At 33.3% G+C, this 22887-nt stretch overlaps 2 protein-coding genes across 3 annotated transcripts; one reads left to right on the forward strand and one right to left on the reverse strand.

The window, feature by feature from the left end:
• Positions 1-2007: 2007 nt before the first annotated feature.
• On the forward strand, positions 2008-8628 carry LOC127262491 (protein NRT1/ PTR FAMILY 5.4-like). Its single transcript, XM_051291192.1, has 4 exons — positions 2008-2141; positions 2222-2439; positions 2855-3369; positions 7599-8628. The coding sequence occupies exons 1-4, from the start codon at positions 2045-2047 to the stop codon at positions 8386-8388; spliced, it is 1620 nt and encodes a 539-aa protein (XP_051147149.1). The 5' UTR covers positions 2008-2044; the 3' UTR covers positions 8389-8628.
• A 913-nt stretch (positions 8629-9541) lies between these two features.
• On the reverse strand, positions 9542-21259 carry LOC127262369 (flowering time control protein FY). 2 transcript variants are annotated; one of them, XM_051291021.1, is made up of 18 exons: positions 20887-21259; positions 20331-20422; positions 19271-19339; positions 18859-18963; positions 16811-16906; positions 16657-16739; positions 16495-16566; positions 16165-16262; positions 15122-15181; positions 14980-15040; positions 14709-14796; positions 14498-14561; positions 13007-13085; positions 12389-12478; positions 11373-11464; positions 10653-11176; positions 10391-10570; positions 9542-9922 (listed from the first exon to the last, which is right to left on the reverse strand). In XM_051291021.1, exons 1-18 carry the CDS (start codon positions 21167-21169, stop codon positions 9815-9817), a joined length of 2244 nt encoding a protein of 747 aa, XP_051146978.1. In that variant the 5' UTR covers positions 21170-21259; the 3' UTR covers positions 9542-9814. The 2 variants fall into 2 exon arrangements, with proteins under 2 accessions (XP_051146978.1, XP_051146979.1); XM_051291022.1 differs by having other exon boundaries at positions 10653-11173; positions 20887-21258.
• Between the last annotated feature and the right edge of the window lie 1628 nt (positions 21260-22887).

The raw sequence follows: 22887 nt of genomic DNA on the forward strand, positions 1-22887 counted from the left end.
AACCTCTGTCAGCACTTTAATTGTTCCATCGTGGTTCTTCAGATAGACTGAACCTACTCCAATTATCTGGCAAGGTTGGTTGTCAGCTAGATAGACAACTTCGCCGTCAATATTTTCAAAATTGACAAACCACTCCTTCCTGGAACACATGTGGAATGAACATCCTGAGTCCAGCAACCAGTCGTCACTGTAGGTCACCGATGAGGCACAAGCTAATGAATAATCTGATTCATCATTATCAGCAACACATGCTTCAGCTACCGCTTTCCCCTTTTTCTTTTGTAGCTTTGGACAGTCTTTCTTCCAGTGTCCTTTTTCATGGCAAAAGACACATTCATCTTTTGCTACTCTGCCTCTTGACTGGGATCTACCTCTTCTCGTCAGCTTGTATTTTTTGTTACGACCCCGAGCATAGTGGACTTCACCAGTCGAACTCCTATGTTCTAACTTATCCTTTTTCTTGATCTCGTTAGAATACAAAACAGTAGTAACTTCTTTAAAGGAAATTGTTTCTTTCCCAGTCAGCATACTAACAATTATATGTTCATATTCATCAGGGAGTGATGCTAGCAGTATCAACGTCTTATCAATATCATTTATCTTCTCATCAAGATTCAGCAAATCAGTAACTAGAGAATCAAATCTAGTTATGTGTTCGTTCATGGTGGTACCTGAAAAATACTGGAAGCGATACAACTTCGTCTTCATGTAGAGCTTATTTTCTGTGCTCTTTTTCATGAATTTGTCCTCCAATTCGTTCCATAATTTGTGCGCCATCGTCTCTCTCATAAATGGATACTTCTGCTCCTTGGAGAGACATAGCCGGATTGTACCACACGCCAGGCGGTTGATCCTCGTCCAGTCTTTATCATCAACATCCTCCGGTTTGTTCTCTGCGAGCACTCCGTCCAGCTCTTGTTGGAACAAGATATCCAACACCTCGCATTGTCACATACCAAAATTATTGGTACCGTCGAATTTTTCGACGTCGAATTTGGCATTCGAGACCATCATTCTTGATGACGACGTCACCAACGACTTTGAATCTGAAGTTGATTTTTCACCGGATTTTTCCGCCATTCCTGCTCCAGAGTTTGATTAACATAAAAAATTACACAATAAAGGCAGTTTAACCGAGACGCTTTTCTGATGTGGAAGATCAGTTTAACTGCGACCACATAGCATACTCAGCAACCAAGGCTTTGATACCAATTGTTGCGAAAAACAGGTTAGCCCCACACAAGGTAATTGGAGGAGACACGAGGCTCACTTAAAATCCAATTTCCTTAGACCTTTTATAGTCTTTTTGACAGAATTTTCCCTTGCAAAATTAAAGCACAATAAATAATCGCAAAATAACCAACACACCAGAGCAAAATAAAGAACACCAAATTTAACGAGGTTCGACAAAATTATGCATATCTCCTCGGACCCCAACCAAAATTATATTATGAAAGAAGATAAGAAATACAATACAATTAGAATATGAGATTGTGTTGTGGGGTGAATCAAACATCAAGGGCAGGGGGTGAATTTACAAGAAAATCCAACCCCCCACCCAAACCCACAACCGATGTGGGATGGAGATAGCCAACATTTGTTGACTTTTCTTCACTATTTATCTCAGTTTTTTTCCTCAAAAAATCAAATCAAATACTTATTTTTTATATTATATTTAAAAATAAATTTTACATTCAAAACATCCCATCAACGCCTATTATATAACATCATACAACTATTCAAATTTCAAATTTTTATTATTCAAATCTCAACTCAAAATCCAAACTCTCAGACAAACACACCCGGAGAGAATATATATAATTCAATAAATTTATAACATGTGACTGAAAAAATTCAATTTGAAAAAGTAGTGTGGGTGTTGGTGTTAAATCAACAATAATTCAATTTTCATCAATTTTGCCTTATAATATATCGATATATTTATATGTATATATATATATATATCATTGGACTCTGACTTTCTTAACTCCTCAAGGTGACATCAATTTGAAAAAATTGCAATTATATATATATATATATATATATGAAGAAAAGTGCAGCAGATGATGAGATGGAGGGCAAATCAATGGAGGCGAATTCCTCATCCAGGGGTGGATGGAAATCCGCCATTTTCATCATCTGTATGTTCTTCCTCTCTAATTTAATTTGACGTTTCTCTAGATTTTTTGAAATGCATTTGACTGATTTCTATTGTGAGCAGTTGTGGAGGTCGCTGAGCGATTTTCGTATTATGGAGTCGCCGGAAATCTGTTCGTTTACATGACGACGGTGCTCCGCCTTCCTACCGCCACTGCCGCCAAGAGCGTCAACACCTGGCGAGGCGTCTCCGCCCTATTCCCTGTCGCCGGCGCCTTACTCGCCGACTCCTACTTCGGCAGATTCAAGACGATCCTCCTCTCATCCGTTATTTACCTAACTGTATGGTTAATTCCTTGCTTTTTGATCTTCGTTGTGTTAATTAGGAACATTAAATCAAACCTGAAAATCCAATGGAATAGTAATTTCTTCATAATTTTGAGAATGATTCGCAACTGTTGATTAACTGTTAGATCTTCGTACATGGATTGCTGTTGTTGAATTAACCGTATGTAGAAGATGTTCGTACTTTTTGAGCGTGAATTGGTAGCTGTAGTTCGTTAATCGTAAGATTTCCCCAATTTTGAGCATCGATCAGTTTCTTCTGTTGCTTAATCGTAAGATTCTTCTCGATTTCAAGCATCAGTTTCTGCTGTTAGTTAAATCGTAAGATTTCCTAGTTTTGAGCACCAATTCCTTCTGTTGATTAATCGTAAGATTTTTCTCAAATATTGATTAATTAATTTCAATTTGGCAGGGGTTAATTGCGCTGACGGTGGCGGTTTCTGCAGTTCCGCCGCAGCTCCGCCGCACCGTCTTCTTCGTAGCGCTTTACATCCTGGCGGTCGGCGAGGGCGGTCACAAGCCGTGCGTGCAGACGTTCGCCGCCGACCAATTCGACGAGACGATCGCCGAGGAGAAGGCGGCGAAGAGCTCCTTCTTCAACTGGTGGTACGTCGGAATCGTCGGCGGCGCCACGGCGGCGATCCTCGTCGTCATATACGTCCAGACCTACATCAGCTGGAGCCTCGGCTTCGGGATGCTCACGGCGGCCGTGGCTGCGGCGCTCGTCGTGTTCCTGATCGGGAGCGGCGGTTACCGCCGCCAGGCCCCCGTGGGGAGCCCGTTCACGAGGGTAGCGCAGGTAATAGTCGCCGCCGCCAGGAAGAGGCGGCTGTCGGAGAGGGAAGCGCGCGGCGTCTACGCTGAAGAGAGTTATGATATTATTCAGGACGGCGCGGCTCAAGCCTTGGCTCCGACCGCCAAATTCAGGTATTGTTAAAAATTTCCTTACATAGCTACCTTCTTTCAACAGAAGGGAGTTCATTATTTCATTAAATGATACTCCTTCCATAGTTTTTTTTTTAGGCCATCATTTAAATTTATTTTCGATTATTTAGTAATAAAATACTATTTCTGTCATGATCTCATTTCTTTTTTAGATATTAATTTTTAAATATTAATTATTATATAAAAATGTAATAATAAAAAAATAATAAAAATATTTTTATTAATATTTTATAATACTATAAATATAAAAATATTAAAAACCAATAAGCATAATATATAATAGCATAATATAAATGTTATAAATAAATTAATATTTTACTATTGATCTCAGAATATGAGATATACCGTACAACACACCTATAAAATATATATATATATATATTATCTCTCTATTTTTTTTATTTTTTTATTTTTTATTTTTATTTTTTATGTGTTGATTAGACAGTGAATCACATTAACTCGTCCTGTTGTTTTAATAAATAAATGATTTATTAAGGTGAACTGTATTATATGATTATTGGGGAGTAGAGCTAATTCATCATAATTAAAATTGAAATTAGTGGTGATAGTGATAGTGGCACTCCATATTTCTCTTTTATTAATTTCAAAGATAGTTTTGACTTCTCTTTTACTAATTTCTCTTTAGGTATGTTTCGTTTGGTTGAGTTTGAAAAAATTTGGTTTGAGTTTGGTATTAAAATAATATTTAATGAGATATTTGTGAGAGAAAAAAATATACTCTATCTGTCCCACATACCATGTCCACGTTGCCGTTTCTATCCGTCCCACATACCATGTTACTTTTGTTTTTTGGAAAATGATTATACACTTTAATCTCATTTTAAACATTTTAATTTTATTTTTTTAAAATTTTAATTAAAATAATTAGTTATCTTAATCTTAATCTACAATGATATATTATAGTATAATTATTTTTACTAATACATTCTTAATTATCTACTAATTACAACCCTCATAAAATACTGTGTCTATAGTATAGCAGACACGGTATGTGGGATGGAGAGAGTATTTTTTTTCAGGAAACGCAGAGTCCAAATAGTAAAATTTGGAAAAATTTGTGTAAAGAAACATACATCCATTAAATTTACTTCACTTTTTTTTAGTCTATATATTAAATTTACCATATTATTAATTTTAAAAGATTAAAAATTAATATTTAATTATTATACTTCGTTCAATAATTATTATCCATAAATGTTGCTCCATCCGTCTCAAACACTCTGCAATATTTCATTTTTGGTACGTCCCAAACACCCTGCAACATTTCTAAAATAGGAAATAATTAATTATACTTAATCCCTACCACACACTTTATCACCTCACATCATCCAAATAAAAAAATAAAATATATAGTTCTCTTCTCCATCACATCACCTAATTTCTAAATTATCTCACTTAATACTACATACCTAAAAATCCGTGCCAAAACCAAATGTTTCACAATGTTTGGGACGGAGGGAGTATTATTTTTATTATATTTTTCCTCTCTATATTTTTTTCTAAATTTCTAATTAATTTTTTTTAAAATACATTCAACTATTTTTTTAATTTTATCACTTTTTCAATAAAATATTCAGTTTTCGCGTCGGACTCAAGGTGTCCTAATTTTATCGGATGAAAAGAGTATATAATACATATCTTTATATTATAAACTAACAAAATATTAAGGGTGTGTTTGTTTTTTTTTATGTTAAATAAGAAATATTACTATTCATCAATATAGTTTTTAATAAAAATACTCTTTTTGTCCAATTTGAAAGTTTTTTAAATACATTTGGAGAGGAATTAAAGAAATAATATTATTTTAATTGTGGCGAGTAATTAGAAAAAGTATAAATATAATTTTGTTCTTATTTATAGAAAAAAAATTGAGGTAGTATTGAAATGGTTACTTTCTAATTAAATAATTTAAAATAGAAAGTGGATAGAGAAAATATTATTTTTTCTTACAAAATATCATATCAAAAAAAATTTTAAATTATAACTCAAATCAACAGTATCAAATCACAACCAAGCAAACCCTGAAAGTTTATTTTATTTATATTGTATTTTAGTTTTTCTACTATTCAACTATAATAGTCCCTCCGTCCCATCCATTTTTTTATTTCGGTCTGTTCCAGATCATTTGTGTTTTTTCTTTTCAAAAATATAATTATATATTTTAATCACATTATAAATTTTATAATTTATAATTTTTTTATTCTTAATTAAATTATTTAATTATGTTAATTTTAATTTATAATTATTTTTACTAATATATTTTTTAATTACTTATTAATTATACTTAGCAAAATTTTTGTATATAAACATTAAAAAAAAAAAAAAAATTGGTATGAAAGATGTACTTGTTTCTAATCAAATATAATATTTCATTTTCAAAAATATTAATTTAAATCAGTATTTTGCAATTCCCCAATTACTCACCATTGCAAAATATTTTGTTTACACACAATTTTGATCATTTGACTATTGAATTTTTTAAGAAAATATACCATCAAATATTAAATTTTCTATTATTATCAAAATTTTCAAAATTTTCTTATATAAACGAAGTATTTATGATTGTCACGTGATTAAGGGTGTTTGAATTTATATTTCACTTTATATTTAAAAAAAATTTATATCTCAATTTTATTTTTAGTGTTTTTGCAAAATATTTAATACTCCTTTTGTCCATTAATAATCTTTTTATTTATTTTTTCACACGAATTTAAGTATATTAGTATTTTATCGAAATATGGTACAAATGACATATATAAAGACAATTTTGCTATTTTTTGTGAAAAAATAATAATGTGACGATAAAATAGAAATATTTTTATATTTAGGTGAATATAAATTTACTTAAAAAAATAAAAAAAAATTGAATGGACAAACTAAAATAGAAAAATAAAAAAATAAAAAAATTTTAAGCGGACCGAAGGCTGTATTAAATGTTTAGTTATAATGATCATATTTTGTACATACCCAAATAAACACATTCTAAATCATACTACCGAGCACACAAACCAATACATATTTATATAATTCAAACAAACTAATAAATTACAGACATTCACTATTTTTAAATTTTTTTTCATATATTTTTCAAAAAAATTAATACACTACACACATTCACTATTTTTATATTACCTACACAATTTCCTATATTTTACGTAAAAAAAAAAAATTTCTTTTCCAACAATGTCATAAAACAAACACACCCTATTATATGAAGTTTGTTTACTCGTTTTTTTCTCCTTTTTAACATTTGTTGTTTTAAAAATATATAATTACTAAATATGATATTTTGAAATAAATAAAAAAATAAAACAAGTGTATAATATAATACTTTTTAAAAAGTTAAATAATAAAACATAGATAAAGAAATTACAATATGAAAGATATTTCATATTGATTTTAATTTGATTATTTTTTAATCAAAAAGTTGTACCAAGACATATTAACCCGAAAGGTGTAATAATAAAAATTGAATAATTTTTAATTTCATTAATTTTAAGAAAAACAAATATGTATATATCATTTGAAATATGAATATTGTAAATAAAAAATAATTAAATAATACGATATAATATTGTATTGTATACAAGTGCGGATCCACCTTTGGTGGAATGGTGGCAAATGTCACTAATGATTTTATTATATCTAAAGAAAATTTTTATGATTTAATAAATATGCTACCACTAAAAAATTGTAGTGCCTCAACTTAAAATTTAAAACGGCATCATTATAAAAAAAAAAAAAAAATAAAAATAAAAAAAAAAATTAAATAGATTATTTAAAATTGAAAATATTATCAATACCCAAATAATTAATTTATATTTTAAAACATACAGTGTGTTTGTTTGGTGGTTTAGATTTTGAGTTGTGATTTAAATAGTAAAAATTTTGAATTTGAATAGTTGTATGATGTGATATAAATAGGTGTTGATGTGATGTTTTGAATGTAAAGTTAATTTTTAGTATAATATAAAAAATATAAAATAGGTGTTTGATTTGATATTTTGGAAAAAAAAAAAAATGATAGAATAGTGTATTTAGGAGAGAATCCCCCAAACAAACACACCCAATATTATATTATTATTATTTTTTAATAAATCGAATCTTATAATATATTTTATTTTTAAATTTATATATGGTAGAACCATTGTACAGGTAGGTAGAGTGAAAGAAAGTAAATTTGCATGCAGGTACTTAGGGAAAGCAACGTTGATGGACGAGGAGGATGAGAAGGAGAAAAAGAATAGAAACAGGAATCCATGGAGGCTCTGCTCCACAACCCAAGTCGAAGAAGCAAAGCTAGTCTTCCAACTGGTCCCCCTCTGGCTGACCTGCCTCATGTTCGGCGTCGTCATCGCGCAGCTCGCCACCTTCTTCACCAAGCAAGCCACCGCCATGGACCGCTCGATTCTCAACTCCCAAATCCAAATCCCCCCGGCCTCCTTCCAAGTCTTCACCGGCCTCACGATCCTTGTCTCCGTCCTCCTCTACCAACGGTTCCTCGCCCACAGGATAACCACCCTCCAGAGAATCGGGATCGGTCTAGCCATCTCCATACTCACCATGGTCGCGGCTGCCCTGGTCGAGTCCGGGCGGGTCTGCGTTGCCCGGCACCACGGTCTGCTCGACAAACCCAATGCCGTTGTCCCCATGGCTGCATGGTGGCTGGTTCCGCAGTACGTCCTGTGTGGGGTGTCGGACGTGTTCACGGTGGTGGGACTGCAGGAGCTGTTCTACGATCAAATGCCTGTAGGGATGAGGAGTGTCGGGGCTGCTGCTTATATTACGGTCACCGGGGTGGGTAGCTTCTTGAGCAGCGGTCTGATTGCGATTGTGCAAGCTGTGACCGCCGACAAATGGCTCGCCGGCGACAATCTTAACAGGGCCAATCTTGCATGTTTCTATTGGCTTTTGGCAGCTATGAGTGCTGTCAATTTGTGTGGGTATGCCTATGTTGCCGCGAGGTTTTTGCAAGTTTAGGGATACGATGAAAATGGACACTGAAAGAAGGTAAGGTTAAGGTAGTCGGGTTGGGCTAGTTTATCGGATTCGAATATTATTGACCAATTTGGAGGGAAAGGTGGATCCAGAACAGGATCTATGCAATTGGGATTAGGATTTGATATTACAAAATACATTTAAAATCAAATTGAACTAAATGAAACAAACAAAATGAAGATAATGTATGTATTGTATTGGCAAGAATGTTAATGCACCTTACCTCGGTCCTAATAGCGATCTGAAATTGTCAACAAGATAGTAATCCTTTCTTCCCTCCTGTTAGAGCTGGCAAAATTGATCCGACACAAACTCGATACGAAATAATTAAATTTGAATCAAAGATTCAACTCGATTATGTATACGGGTTGACACGAACCCGGCACGATAATAAACGAATTAGATTAAGATTGAGCACTCAGTTCAAATCCAACACAACAATCTGATTATAATATATTAATATTAATTAATATATTTATTATATTATGTAAAATAGTTAGTATAATTTAACAATTTGCTTATAAATTAATTTAAACTAAATTCAATTTTAAATAATTTAACCTAATTCATTGTACATATTACTCTCAAACCAATAAAAACTAGCATAACAAATTATAATTTAAATTGAATAAAAAATTTCAAATTAATTTTGTATACCCGAGTCAACCCAACCCAACATGATAATAAACGGATCAACACAAATCCAACACAAACGGATCAAATTAGAATTAAATAATTTAACCCATTTAAAATATTCAACCCGACACGAACCCTCGACATGAATCGACTCATTGCCAGCTCTACCTCCTATAACCTAACCTAAACGTGTTTAATAAATAGGAACCTACCAATATCATACTCCAAACTTCTTACACTTTTCTCTTACAAGGAAATTCATTACATCCAAACCAAATTAAGAAAAAAAGAAAAAAAAAAGCTAACAATATTTCTTCACTAAAACTCACTTCATCGACTACATTCATGTCTTCCTCTATTATATTCCGCAACTCAATTCTCTTCGAATCAAACGCACCCCAAATGTCTTCGCCCAGGGAAACTAATTACACATTTTTATCACTCACTTACACTTGAGAACCAAACAAGAATCTTATGGTTGAGAATATAGATCCCCATCTAAGAAAGAAGAATAAAGCTAAAATCATAGTCATCAAGAAACATCATCAGAATCCAAGTATGAATTCGCTCGCTACAAATCTAAGATCACTTCTCATATGAGCTATAATGGTCAGCAAGAAGAAAATATATGGTTCAAGCAAGAGGCATAGAAGTAACAAGGAAGGCTCCATCAGAGCTATAAATTTACAATACAACAGAGAGAGAGAGAGAGAGAGAGAGGTGCGCGCACCATTATCGCAACAAAAACATAGAAAGATATACAACAAATTGTCTACTGGTGAGATTGGCCGTGTGGCGGAGGGCCAGGAGGCAGTGGGGGAGGAACTCCTGATGGAAGATTATAATTTGATTGCATTCCAGGTGCATTCGGATTCCCAGACTGCACCATTAGTACATAACGTAGAGTAAACAACAAAGCCAAAATAAAAGGGTTGAAAGATATTATTAATAGACAGCACATATATCCAAAAGTATCTATCAACAAATCAGGTGGATCCATTACACTGCTAAATCATATCAATTGTAATTAAATAGCATATAAGGAAAAATTGTACCACAGAGCTACTTGGACATGTGTAATCATCGATGCTTGCTAGTGTATGTTTACTTCGAACATATGTGAAATACACAACTAAAAATTAAGGAAGTCCTAGCTGTGAATCGTCAAAACCTATCTATGAACATTATACAACTTAGAACCAAGTTAACAAACCAATGACAACATCAGTGAACAACAACAAAAGGAACAAGCAAAATGTAAATCTAGAAAAACATCTATTTAGTTGAATTAATAGAATGATTTACCGCTATTTCAATCTTTTCAAGGAGCTACTGCATAAGTTCTCACCTGGTAAGGGTTAATTCCTGGCATCATAGGCATCTGCCCACCTTGTGGCCTGTTGAAGCCACCTCCTGGTTGAAACATTTGATTTCCACTCGGATTAGATTGGCCCTGCATATTCGGCAATCCATTTGCCATCCCCATGAAGTGACCTTGGGGCATTGGATTCATACCACCCTGCATCCCCTAAACAGGAGGAGTTGCCAATTAGGCTAGTCCAATACTATTACATAGCAAAAGCACATCATTAATTAAGTCATTTTCTCACCATTGGACCAGGCATTTGACCAGGGCGCATTGATGCATTGGGCAGGGATCCTGGCATTGAAGATGGTGCATTGGGAGACATGTTAAGCTGTTGTAGCTGGGGTGGCGGTCGAGGTAAATGAGGATGCTGCAACATGGGCATATGGGGAGGTTGCATTTGGGGTAAATTTGGCGGTGGCATCGGCATAGAGGAAATTTGCTGTGGTAGTTGATGCTGTTGGACGGGTGGAGCATTTTGTTGGTACGGTTGCTGTTGGTTGCCCGCAAGAAGAGATGGATGTGGACCAGGTGGCAAAGGAGGAGCTCCTGAAGGCATGGAAATTGACATAGGTGGCTTCTGCTCACCTTGAGCACCTGAATCGATAGATGGCACAGATAGGGGCATGGCTGCTCCTATCCCAGGAATCGTTCCTTCATTCCGAGCCAACCCAACTCCAAATGGTCCAGGATTTGTGGGGGCATCAGCTGCTGGGAAAGGAGCAGGAAGGCGGCCCCCCATAGCAACATTCTGCTCGACAAAACCTGCTAGACAAATTTTACTATCAAATTCTGAAGCATAGAACAACAAAGCAGCATCAGTGTCTATGTTAATGGCTGTAGTTCTTCATAGCCTCAAGTAATAACATTTGCGATCTCCAAAACGAGCAGGTGTAGATGCAATTACTGATCCATTAACCACATATTTAAAAAATAAAAATGAAAAAGAAAAGATCAGGGAAACCTTGGTTTGACCCCCCCATGTTAAATTTGTCACGAGCTGGTTCCCCAGGCCTATTTCTGCTCCAAAATTTCGTTGCATGATCATTTCCACCACTGCACAAGAAGCAACCTTGTTAAGAGGCAAATTATTTTTAAACAACAACGATGTGTAGTCACAACCAAAATGCCAGAGAAATAAACTTCTATGTTTGAGAAGAAGTGTTACTGAAGTGGTACCAAGGAACATGGTAGCACATAGCCAATTTAACTTCAAAATGAAAAATTACCAAACAGTTACTAATTCTTGACTAAGTCAACTATCTAAGTACCAATATAGCATGCCATAAGCTTTTTCCCTGAAGATCAAAATTGAACCACAACATTGATGATTTAACTTCTGAAGGATTTAATCAAACTTATATGTGAATGAACTTCAGCTGATGATTCACAAAATTTGATAGGATTATTCAGGCTCTCAAGGATCCACTTCAAAATCTCGATCACCCAGCACACTTCTCATAGTAGTTGTAGATTACAAATGCTAAGATAAGCTCTCAAGAGTAAATAGTCAAAATGCAGTCCTTAATGATTTTTCTTGCAGTTGGAAAAAGAAAGATTTAAAAGACGAGCAATCATTCACGATCTCATATTGGTTAAGGTTACTGCAACAATGGTAACATATTGATGTGGCTACATAATAGATAGAGGTGACAGGTTTGAAATATTATCAATATTATGAAACTAAAAAGTTCACTTGGTAAATTATGGATAGCCAGATTCATAACAATGGAGAGGATCTCAAGTGATTTGACAATAAATGACAGTATAAACAGTGGAACTCTAAAGAGACTCAAAATGGTTAAAGCAAATACCTTCCATGATCTTATTATATTTAATCGATCATAATTAATCTCACAATCAAAATAAAACATATGACCTATATTAGAATCTCAGTCTCCATCATACCACACTCAAAACATTTTTACCCCACCAAAAAGACAGCTAACTATTTATAAAATCGCTATGGATAAACCAGACCTGCAAAGAAGATATCCTATTGGATGCCATGCAAGGTCCCAAACACTGTTATCATGCGCATTAGGAATCTCAACCTGAGGGGTCTCATCTCTGCACAGAGAAAAGTAGAGTCGTACACATCAACCATGACTATTCTGCTATCTTGTACACTGCCCAAAGACTAAATTCCTCCAATACATACTCAATATTATAATGTAGTTCTTGTTCCTTAAAAGGAAGAGAAAAGGGTTTCAAAAGTTGAAATCAAGCAAAAGAACATCACCACTGCTATATTTTAACCTAATAAGCTGGAAAAAAAAAAGAAAAAAAAAACTCGGAAAATGCACATCAACTTCGGCAAAGGGACCGGGTGAAGAAACCGATGAAATTTTTGCAGTCTATGTTTTTCTTATCAATGTGAAGTGTTGCAATTTGATATAAAGGCTCTAATGGTATGAATCTCAAGACATAATCGTAACTACTTTTTCCATTTTCAAAGACAAATGTAAAAATAGCTCATGCTTCCTTCTAAAAGATTGAATAGAATGTGTAGCCACTGAGGCATGGCCATGTGGCCTTCAACAGACTTAGGGCAACTATATAGAACTGACAGCTACTTCAATAAGGCAAAGAATTTACCCAACTAGCCAATGGAAAATTGCTCCATCAGAACTCCCACTGACAAAGTATTCTTCATGGAATGGATGCCAAGCCAACGCTACACAAAAAATATAAAAACAACATCAATATATTATACGATGTATGGATGAATGGATAAACAAAATCCTTAAATGCTTCAGACTGTAAGAAAAATTGTGAAGTCAGTGAAAGCAAAACGTAAATTAGTTTGAAAGGGCAACATAATGACACCTTATTGACTATAAGCAAAGATAATAGACAGTTATAAATACTGTGCAGCCCATAATCCTGAGGAAATATTTCTCCTAAACATAAATCCAAGCCTGTTACATCACAGACACCCACAAATCCTGGCTTCCAGTTGGTAGTGGGATCTTCCATTCTCATGCTAATGTTTGATACTCCTCCGACTCCAAAAATTGTGCTCATACATTTCGGGACGGGTTTTAATGTGGGGTGTACATTTGGTTACTTTTAGCTTTTTATAGTAAAAAAGTACAAAAAGTATATAATTTTTTACTAAATAAGAAAATAAGAATAATTTCAGATGACGGATAAAAAAGAAAAGCGAAAGCACTTATAAGAGACAAGAGTACAAATTAGTGACAATTCCTTTGGAAATCACTATTCCCAAAAATAAGGGAATGGTTGTCTTTTCCCCTTAGAACATATGCAGTAGTACCCTTTTAGATGGCCACCGTTTTTATTTTGAGGCTTTTCAGTCGCAGCCAAATAAAAAACAGATGCAATAAGCAAGATTTCCAAGCCAAAAAGTCGATGCACCGTTGATTGTTTTTCTTTCTTCAGTCTTGTTCAAGTGTTTTAAAATACACGGTAAATAATTATCACTGTATAACTTTTTCCTTCTGACCATATTTACAATTTTACACCTTGACATGTCATAGCCGTACACTGAATTGAGGTTTTTTTCGTGTGGCCTATTGTTGTTGCTCTTAACATGAGTTACTTAATCCCATCACTTATGAGCAGTTTAAATATAAATATAATGATTATTTTATTTTATTATTAAATACAAAATATTAAACATAAGAATATGTTTGTACAATATACTAAAATATTATATATATATATAATTTATCATCAGACAATTATTTCATTTCTTTTTATTGCTCCTTTGCAAACCAGCCATTAGAGTAAATTCATAGAAACATTAAATTCAAACTTACATTTCATTCTTCACTAAGTTCACTTCATTCCTACATATGGGTTCATAACAGTAGTGTGGCCATTTACAGAACTCAAAAATCAATATATAAAAATCAAATTATATATAAATTTAATATTCATGACTAAACAATATAACAAGCAGCATTCAATGTCACGTAACAAAGCTCAAATCCAAATAATGCCTTAATAATTTGTAGACATACAGAGCCTTTTGAAACTAAATGGGTATCAGGTAATTGGGTATTAACTAAATAATAGATGATCGTGAAGTGGATCAATAAATAAAATATAAAAGTTTTATACCAGTAACATCCTTCTTGTGCCCACGAAAAACTTCAAGTTCTTTCATTGCCCTTATATCATATAGCTGTAAACCAAGAGAAACCATTACTCTTAGGAAGTAATAAGTAAGGGCAATCCAATTTATTATCATTGATTATAGTTCCTGTCAAACAGTTCAGCGTGGAAAAAGAAAAGTTAGACTAAACGAGATGTATGAACAAAGAAACCCTACCTTGATAATCTGATCTTTTGAAGCTGTTAAAACCCAGTTACCATTTTGATTCCACTTTACACAAAGAACTGTGTTCTTGTGGCCATGACTGCAAATGATAAATGCTGGTCAATTAGATTCAGATCATAAGAAGATTAAAATAATAATAATAATAATAATAATAATAACAACAACAACAACAACAAAAACAACAACAACGATAATAATAATAATAATAAATTGCTTTCAAGTTATAGCTAGATATGTAAAGGATTGAACGGCTAGAACTCACAAAGAACAAAGTTCTTTCCCTGACTTGGCATCCCATAACTTGACGAGATTGTCTTTACCACCTATAAAAGACCATTAAATGGATATTATATGGCTTTCATAAAGTACTATATCTACTATGCCTGGGAAAATAAAGCACTCACCGGAGACCAACAATGACTTGGTAGGATGCCAATCAATACACTTTACATCCCAACCATGGCCTGCCTGAGTTCAAAGGGCACAAGAACAGTTCTTAGGTTAACTTGCAAAAAAACTCTTGGTCAAGAGGGCACCCTTCGATTTCAACGACGAATGTTTGAAGGCTTTCAACATCTATTCAATATGTCTATGGGGGAAAGATCGTTCAAAAAGAATAAAACAAAATTTTCGTTTATTAAGAATGAACAAGGGGCATAGCATTAGCTTCGATTTCACAAGCTTACCCTCCAGAATAAATGTCTTGGATCAAGAATATGTAAACTGAACATTTTAATATGCTTTTGATAATACTTTTAAAAAAAAGAAAGAAAAAAAGAAAAGGGAAATTAAGGGTGTGTTCTTTAAGGTTTGGATATGGGTTTGGGGTTAGAAATAGTAGAAATTTAAATTGAAGTAGTGTATGATGTGATATAAATAGGTGTTTGATGTGATGTTTTGAATGAAAAAGAAACATATTTTGGTAATAAATAAATAAATAAAATAGGTGTTTGATTTGATGGTTCAGTATACACAAATGTTGCATTTAGTTGGAAAGTAACACAAAAGCGCCAAAGGTGGGAAAGGAGTTTTTTAAAACAGAAAAAGCATTTAGACTTTTGAAAGTAAGCATTCTTTATTCATACAGCTATGCTTCTTGATGGAAAAAATACCTACAACAACATGGTTTCTAAGGGCGTTCCCATTTCTTCCCCTAGTAAGAAATCAGGTGGTATGGATTGTGACAGCCAGCTTAAACTAAGAAAAGAGAGCTTCAAAAAATAAAACAATGTGGGTCTGAAATTGGAGAGGAATTTATCACTTGGCTCTAAAGATTTTGAGAATTCATCTAAGTGCTCCAGGCATGCACACTAAGTGTCTTCAGTCAGGTATGTGCATTGGTTTTTGGACTCGTTTTATATCCTTTGCAACTCCAACCCAGATTTCATATAATATAACCCCTTTAATTTCCAATACAATAATAATGATATTAACTTGAGAACATTACCAGATAATGACCGCTCATCTTGGCATCTAGCAAAGTCCCAAACTTTAACTGTTGTATCATCAGAACAGGAGCAGAACTTTAAGTCTGTCCTAGAAAAACTGGTTAGACAGATAGCATAAAAGTTAAAATAGTGCCAAGTATAAAAAGAAAAGAAAGAATTAACACAACTAAAGAGTGAGGAATTTATTGTCTAACACACATGTGAAACACATAATCTATAAGATTTTATGTACACAATTACCTATAGATGATCATTGTAGGAGCAAAATAAAAACCATCCCAAGATACACAAAAAGTAGGTGGTTTGAAGCTTTGAGCAAGGCATCATACCTTAAGCCGCGGACTGACTCCTTATGAGCAGTTTTATTCACTTTAACGTTGTTCATATTATTTTGCCAGTACCTGCAATGAGGTAAACCCAGAAAATCAGTGGTCAACTGAACTACTGACAAAAAAACTCAATATCATATTGTGAAACGAGGAATTACTTACTTTATGGCACCACCGTCATCTCCAGTGACCATCCAGTTCTCATTGTAACTCCATATCATAGATCTAACTGCTTGTTCATGAGCCTGAACATAAATAGTTCTAGTGATCTCTTCTTGTTTCCTAAACATTATGAAAGAGTGTAAATTCAAATTACCTGCAGAATCATTTCAAAGTTAAAGGACTGCCCATTCCACAGTGTGAATTCGCCACTATGAGATCCAGTAATAAGTCGTCTCCCACTAGGAGTCCACTGTCAACAAAGTTGAACACAAACACATGAAAAGATGCAGTTTGTCAGTTCATAATTTCTAAAGAATCTGAAATTTTGTACCTCCCAAATGAATGATAATTAATAGTAACCATGTTAGAAATTTTGCTAAGAATATAATATATACAAAACTTTTGTTTCTACCATAACTTAATGTTTATTATATTTATGACGAATTTAGGTTCCTGATAGAATTCTAATCAACTTCCTAATTGATTCACATTGAATCATAAAGGGTTTGTTTACTTGTGTATGTGTGTGTGTGTGTTTTCCTTTCCTTCATTATTTAATCTCCCAATTTTCCGCCAAAGAAGCACTTCCAGCATATTCATTTTCCACTCAAAACATCATATCCAACCACTATTTCACTTCAAAACCCAAAAGCACACTCATACACAAGTAAACGAACCCAAAGAGTCTTCTTTATTAGTATTACAAGCCTTATATGCCAATAATTGCACTCAATGAGTTAATACTATATTTATTACAGAATACTATCTCTTAAAATTTAGCACATGGAAGATTTCCTTTACTGAGCCTTAGCTCACTCATGTTATGGCGCAAGGTGCTTCAGCTTTCAAGTAATTGGAAAGTTGTGGACCACACACGGCAGGGAGTGCAATAACACCCTGCATGGCAATCTAATGGTTTGATCACATACAGCTCCAGTTCTAACACTAGTTGAGGTTTCACATAACATTTCATTGCATGCATGGTGTGACTCTTGGCTCAGCCATATGATGTGCCATGAAAACAAATTGAGTTCGAAAACATATATATATATATATATTTAGATCAGCTTCACTAGTGTTTTGCAGCAAAACAAGATCAGATGACTAATTTTCTAGTTTTTTATTCTTTTCCAGAAAAAGGCTGTAGTTAGATTACAATTTTGAATTCCTTCTAAAGGTTTTGCACCGCCTCCACACGTACACTTCTATCAGACTCCGGTTTGAAGAACATTTCTTCACTTTACGCACATTTGTGCATAGTTAGCGTAATGCACCAATACACAGCATATCAATCAAACCACTTTTCATAACATCATTCCGTCCTCTCAAATTGATAGACCATCAATTGCGCAAATCAGACCAGTGCCAGAATACTACACCTTCCGCATGACAAGAACTACTGCCTGACACTAGTAGCCAAAAAGCTAAAACTAAAACCAATGTCACTCACAGAAATCCTGGGCCTAAACTCCCATGTCATGCTGCAGTGCACTACTGCTACAATTCTGCATCAGTGTTGTAATGCAGAGTAGTTGTTTTCTCTTGTTGGTGATAGCTGCTTGTTTCCAAGCTATGTATTTAGTTATTATCAAATCTTGACTTGGTGGATTTGGAACATCCTATCACGAAATTTTGTACTTACTGTATGAATTCATGCCAAAACGCTCCAACAAGACTATCCGTCAGTTCATCTGTACTTAACCTCCATCACAACTACAAGTGATGCTAAATATTATCTCTGATTACTGTTAGTTGTAAGAGAACATAATCTACTAAACATCTCTTCTTAAGGAGAATCAATGAAGGCATAAAATATAAGGGAATTGCAAACCCTTCAAAGAATTAACAGAAAGAAGGAATCAAATTTCAAAACAAAAAGAAAAAGGTTATCTAAGGGGAAAATGTGCTCTGAAGCAGGAAGCAAATTTGAAACCAATCCGCTAAATTTAATTACAATTATTGTTAGTTGTAAGGCACACATGAAATTCTCTTCATAAATACATAAAAGAGACATGAATTGGATGGGTAACTCTACAGGGAAAAAGTGCTCTGAATACTTGCATCTTTGGGCCATAAAGATCAACAACCCGTAGAAAAGAACTACCTATACTACAGATTAAGAAACTATGGGATGGGCTCTGTGTAGCATTTACAGAATCTCAATAATAGAGTAACAAATGAGGGAGACTATTGACAACTCACCACAACCCGATTAATTGAACATCGGTTTTTATTCAATGATGTATGTACAAACTTCGCAGCAAAACTGGTGGAAGGATTGTCTAAGTAGGCAACTGTAGGCAACATCTGTGTCAATGATAAAAGAATATAAACACGTAACATCAGAAATCAGATGAAACTTGAAAGAGGGTGGAAGGAACATCTTTTTATTATATTATAGCTTAATCAAAGAAAAATCCAATGTTTAAAGAGTTTCAGCGAATGGATTTTTTTTTTTTTTTTTTTTTTTGTAATGAAGCTACTATTATATATATTTAAAAAAAAAAAAAAAAAGAGGGTGGGAGTAGAATACAATCTGAGGAGCATAGGAGCTCCAAATATGATGTGTAATTGTAACATTATCAAGAAGGTGAGTATGAGGATAGTAGCATACATCAATGGCTGCTGCTGGAGTTGGTTGCAGTACTGTCCTATCTCTTGAATCTCGCTGAAGCATGCGAACCTTCCAAACAACAGAAAAGATAAGCTTCAAATACTCAATGATTTAAAAAAGAAATATAATTGAACTAGGTCCGTCAAACAACAATAGTTTAACAATTAAATAAATAATACAATGGCTATCCCAATAAGCAAAATCTCTAAGTATAGGGTTTCTATGGCACACATTATCCTTATTTGACCACAAACAGCATAAGCGTAGAGTGTAATGCTATGAAAAACTCATTGATCAATAATTTCCAGCCAGATATCATCTCAATTCGCACATGAACATATCGGTCCAACATCAATCTTCAACTAAAGATGCTTCTCTCCTATCCATACCAAATGGGTCTAAAAACTGGGCTATTAAAACAGCCAACCCTTGTAGATCAAATGGTGAGGGATGAGTGTGTTTTTTGCCATTGAGGTAAGCTCGTCTTCCCCATCTTGATGGAACCTCGTGTGAGGACTAGGTCTCAAGTTCGATCCCAGGTGGGTGCGTGTATTGTGTAAGTGTGGGGGATAAAAAAATCTGGGCTAATAAAACGCATTGTCAAAATCAACTATCCATGAGGGCTTGACTCTGGCACTAAAAGCCAACAAATAAATCAAAGCTCCATTCAAGCTGCCTATATGGAAGTACTTATTACTTAATGCACACATGGCTGACCTTTAAGTACTGTCATCTCAAATCAGCTCACCAAAGGGCAGGATAATAATAAAAAGGTAAAAACATGATTTGCTCAGGGGAATTAAACACACAAATAGTATCATTAGTTTTTAAAGGCCGGAAACCAGAAAAACACTCTAGTGTCATAAGAGTCACAAATAATTATAAACTTGGGATTCCACCATTCTGACATATAAATAGCCAATCCAAACCTAAAGGAGCCGTGATTATTAATCATTTACAAGTTGCCAACTTGCCACAATAAAACAACAGCATCTATCTATCTATTACAAGGGCATGCGACTATAAATATAATAGAACAATACTTGTAAGCAAACACCACCTGCATATATCGTACAACAGTACTTGTGTAGTCAACCGCACGTCTTTGTCCAATTTTCCTCATTCTTTTTGCAGCAAAACTGTCTCCATGAGCTGCAATACGTAGAAACTTTTCTATGATCAACAAAAAGAGACATTTCTATGAAAATAAAAATTCATTCTTCCGAAATTTTAACATTTCCATTCTAGCTGCAATATATGAATCAGTTATTTCAATGACCAATAAACGCCTCTAGAGAATACTAAGAAATAGCAACTCATATAAATAAATATCATCCAGCGAACAAGAGGTTAATCAAACAGACACATTACGAAGCTACTTGATTATAAAATGAAATTGTGAAGATATTTTCAATAGAAGCGAGAAACCGATCTGAGCTAGTACAGGTTTTCAAAAGAAAAACAGTATCCCCGTGCTATCGCTGGAATACATGTGTGTGTGAAATAATACTCACAACCGAACATTAAAGACAATCCACATTGAGAATGGGTTTAGGCGCATAAAGAAAATGTGTGACAAGAAACAATAAACAAGCAGGAATAACTGCCTTCCCTACCATCGTATGGGGGTGGCTGCCCGGGGAAAGGAGACTGAACAGGCTGTTGCTGCTGGTGGTGGTGAAAATCAGGTGGAGGATTAACGTTAGTGGAGGAAGCGGCGGAGGGCTGCCGCATTATCTGCGGAGGTGGGGGACCCGACGGGGGGTGCGGTCCCCGAGGAAAGTCGTGTGGCGGTTGCTGGTGGTGGAACTGGTGGGGATTCTGGTGCTGCTGCGGTGGCGGAGGCAATGGTGGCCCCGGCGGCGGTCGCTGGTGCTGAGGCTCTCCGCCGTACATCATGGATGAGCGAGAGGAGTGCGGGAGGATCCGGCGATTAGGGTTTTAAGGTTTTGGGGATTTTGCGGTGTTACAAATCAAGTTGCAACGAAAAGTCATTTATTTATGTGCGTTTAGAGCATTTACTACCTAATGAGTTTTTATTTATTATAACGAGGCCGTTTTGTTTTTTAACCAAAATTTTTAAATATATTTTTTTAAAAAATGTTAATATATTACATATTTATTATTTATATATTATTTGTATTAATTTTTATACTTTAAATAAAAAAATATTCTTTCAAATTAAAATACCAAACAAATACACTTTTATTATCTCACTTATATTATTTTTATAAAAAAATCATTATCTTTATAAAAATAATAAAAAAATAATTATTTAATTAATTATAAACTAAAATGTAAAATTTAATATTTTATAAAATCGAATTTATTAATAATTTATTTATATAAATACAAATTTAAATTTATTTCAAAAGTTCAAAGGCTTGTTTATATATTTTTCAAGTCATTTTATTTATATATCCAATTTTAATATTTGATTTTTTTTTAAATTTTATATTCAATCTCTTTTTTCAATTAATTTTTTAAAAAAACTATTGAAAACAAAAAATTATTATGTCAATATATTAATTCAAATTTATTTTAACTATTCAAATTTCCAAATGCCTCTTATTCAACAAATTCGAATAATTTTAATATTTTATAACATAAAAAAAGAATTTATATAATCTCTTTATAATTCATATAAATTAATATTTATATTAAAATATAATATTATATAATAATAATACTTCATCGGTCTCGGTCAATTAAACATTTTCATTAATAATACAATATTTAAAATAATAATATTAATTAATTAATAATAATAAATTATGATATTATTTTATTATTTGTTATATTATTAATAACATTAGTAGTTCTAAAATAAATTTGGTGTGTTTGTTTGAAGGATTTTGGTGGACTTCTACTATTCATTCCAATTTTTTCCTTAAAAAATATCAAATCAAACACTTATTTTTTATTTTTTATATTATACTTAAAAATTAATTTTACATTTAAAACATTACATCAACACTTATTTATATTACATCATACAACTATTCAAATTCAAAATTTTTACTATTCAAATTCCAACTCAAAATCCAAACCCCAAACAAACACACAGATACTATATAGTTTTAAAAAATTAGAATTGTATTTAAATTTTTAAAAATTATATTGGAAATAAAAATATATATATATATGTAATATAAATAGTATTTAATATAGAATAAAATTTTGTAAATAAAACTGTCAAAACGAGTTGACTAGGCAGATTAGCCCACAATTTACCGTAACCCACAAATTAACGGATTATTTGCGGATCAATTCGCAACGGAACGGACTAAGATTTAGGCAATCCAATTCAAATCACTGGCAGATGGCTAGCCAAGCGGACCAACCACGGACTCTTAAAAAATATTATTTTTTTATTTAATTAATATAAAAATTTGTTAGTACTGTATTTTAGAGCTTAAATAATATATATTTAAAAATAAATATATAACATAAATTAATTCAAAATTTTAAATATTATTAGTCGTTATTTCTTTAAAAATAAGTTTTAATTGAAAATATTTATACAATAAATAGGTGTTATTCTAATAGATCTTTCAATAATTTTTTTTTTTTAAAAAAAAGACAATAAAAAATAATAAAACAAACGGAGAAATTTT

Source organism: Andrographis paniculata, unplaced genomic scaffold (assembly GCF_009805555.1).
Source record: "Andrographis paniculata isolate CXL003 unplaced genomic scaffold, ASM980555v1 Contig65END, whole genome shotgun sequence".
Classification (NCBI taxonomy): domain Eukaryota; kingdom Viridiplantae; phylum Streptophyta; class Magnoliopsida; order Lamiales; family Acanthaceae; genus Andrographis; species Andrographis paniculata.

Excerpts from the sequence above, each read along its gene's own strand:
- LOC127262369 (XM_051291021.1), bottom strand. The coding sequence starts at position 21,169 with ATGATGTACGGCGGAGAGCCTCAGCACCAGCGACCGCCGCCGGGGCCA. Across the intron at positions 13,086-14,497 it reads GCACAAGAAGGATGTTACTG|CGTTGGCTTGGCATCCATTC; the intron begins GTATAAAACTTT and ends TTTTTTGTGTAG. Across the intron at positions 12,479-13,006 it reads ATTTTCCATTGGCTAGTTGG|AGATGAGACCCCTCAGGTTG; the intron begins GTAAATTCTTTG and ends TTCTCTGTGCAG.
- LOC127262491 (XM_051291192.1), top strand. The coding sequence starts at position 2,045 with ATGAAGAAAAGTGCAGCAGATGATGAGATGGAGGGCAAATCAATGGAG. Across the intron at positions 2,142-2,221 it reads ATCCGCCATTTTCATCATCT|TTGTGGAGGTCGCTGAGCGA; the intron begins GTATGTTCTTCC and ends TATTGTGAGCAG. Across the intron at positions 2,440-2,854 it reads CATCCGTTATTTACCTAACT|GGGTTAATTGCGCTGACGGT; the intron begins GTATGGTTAATT and ends TCAATTTGGCAG.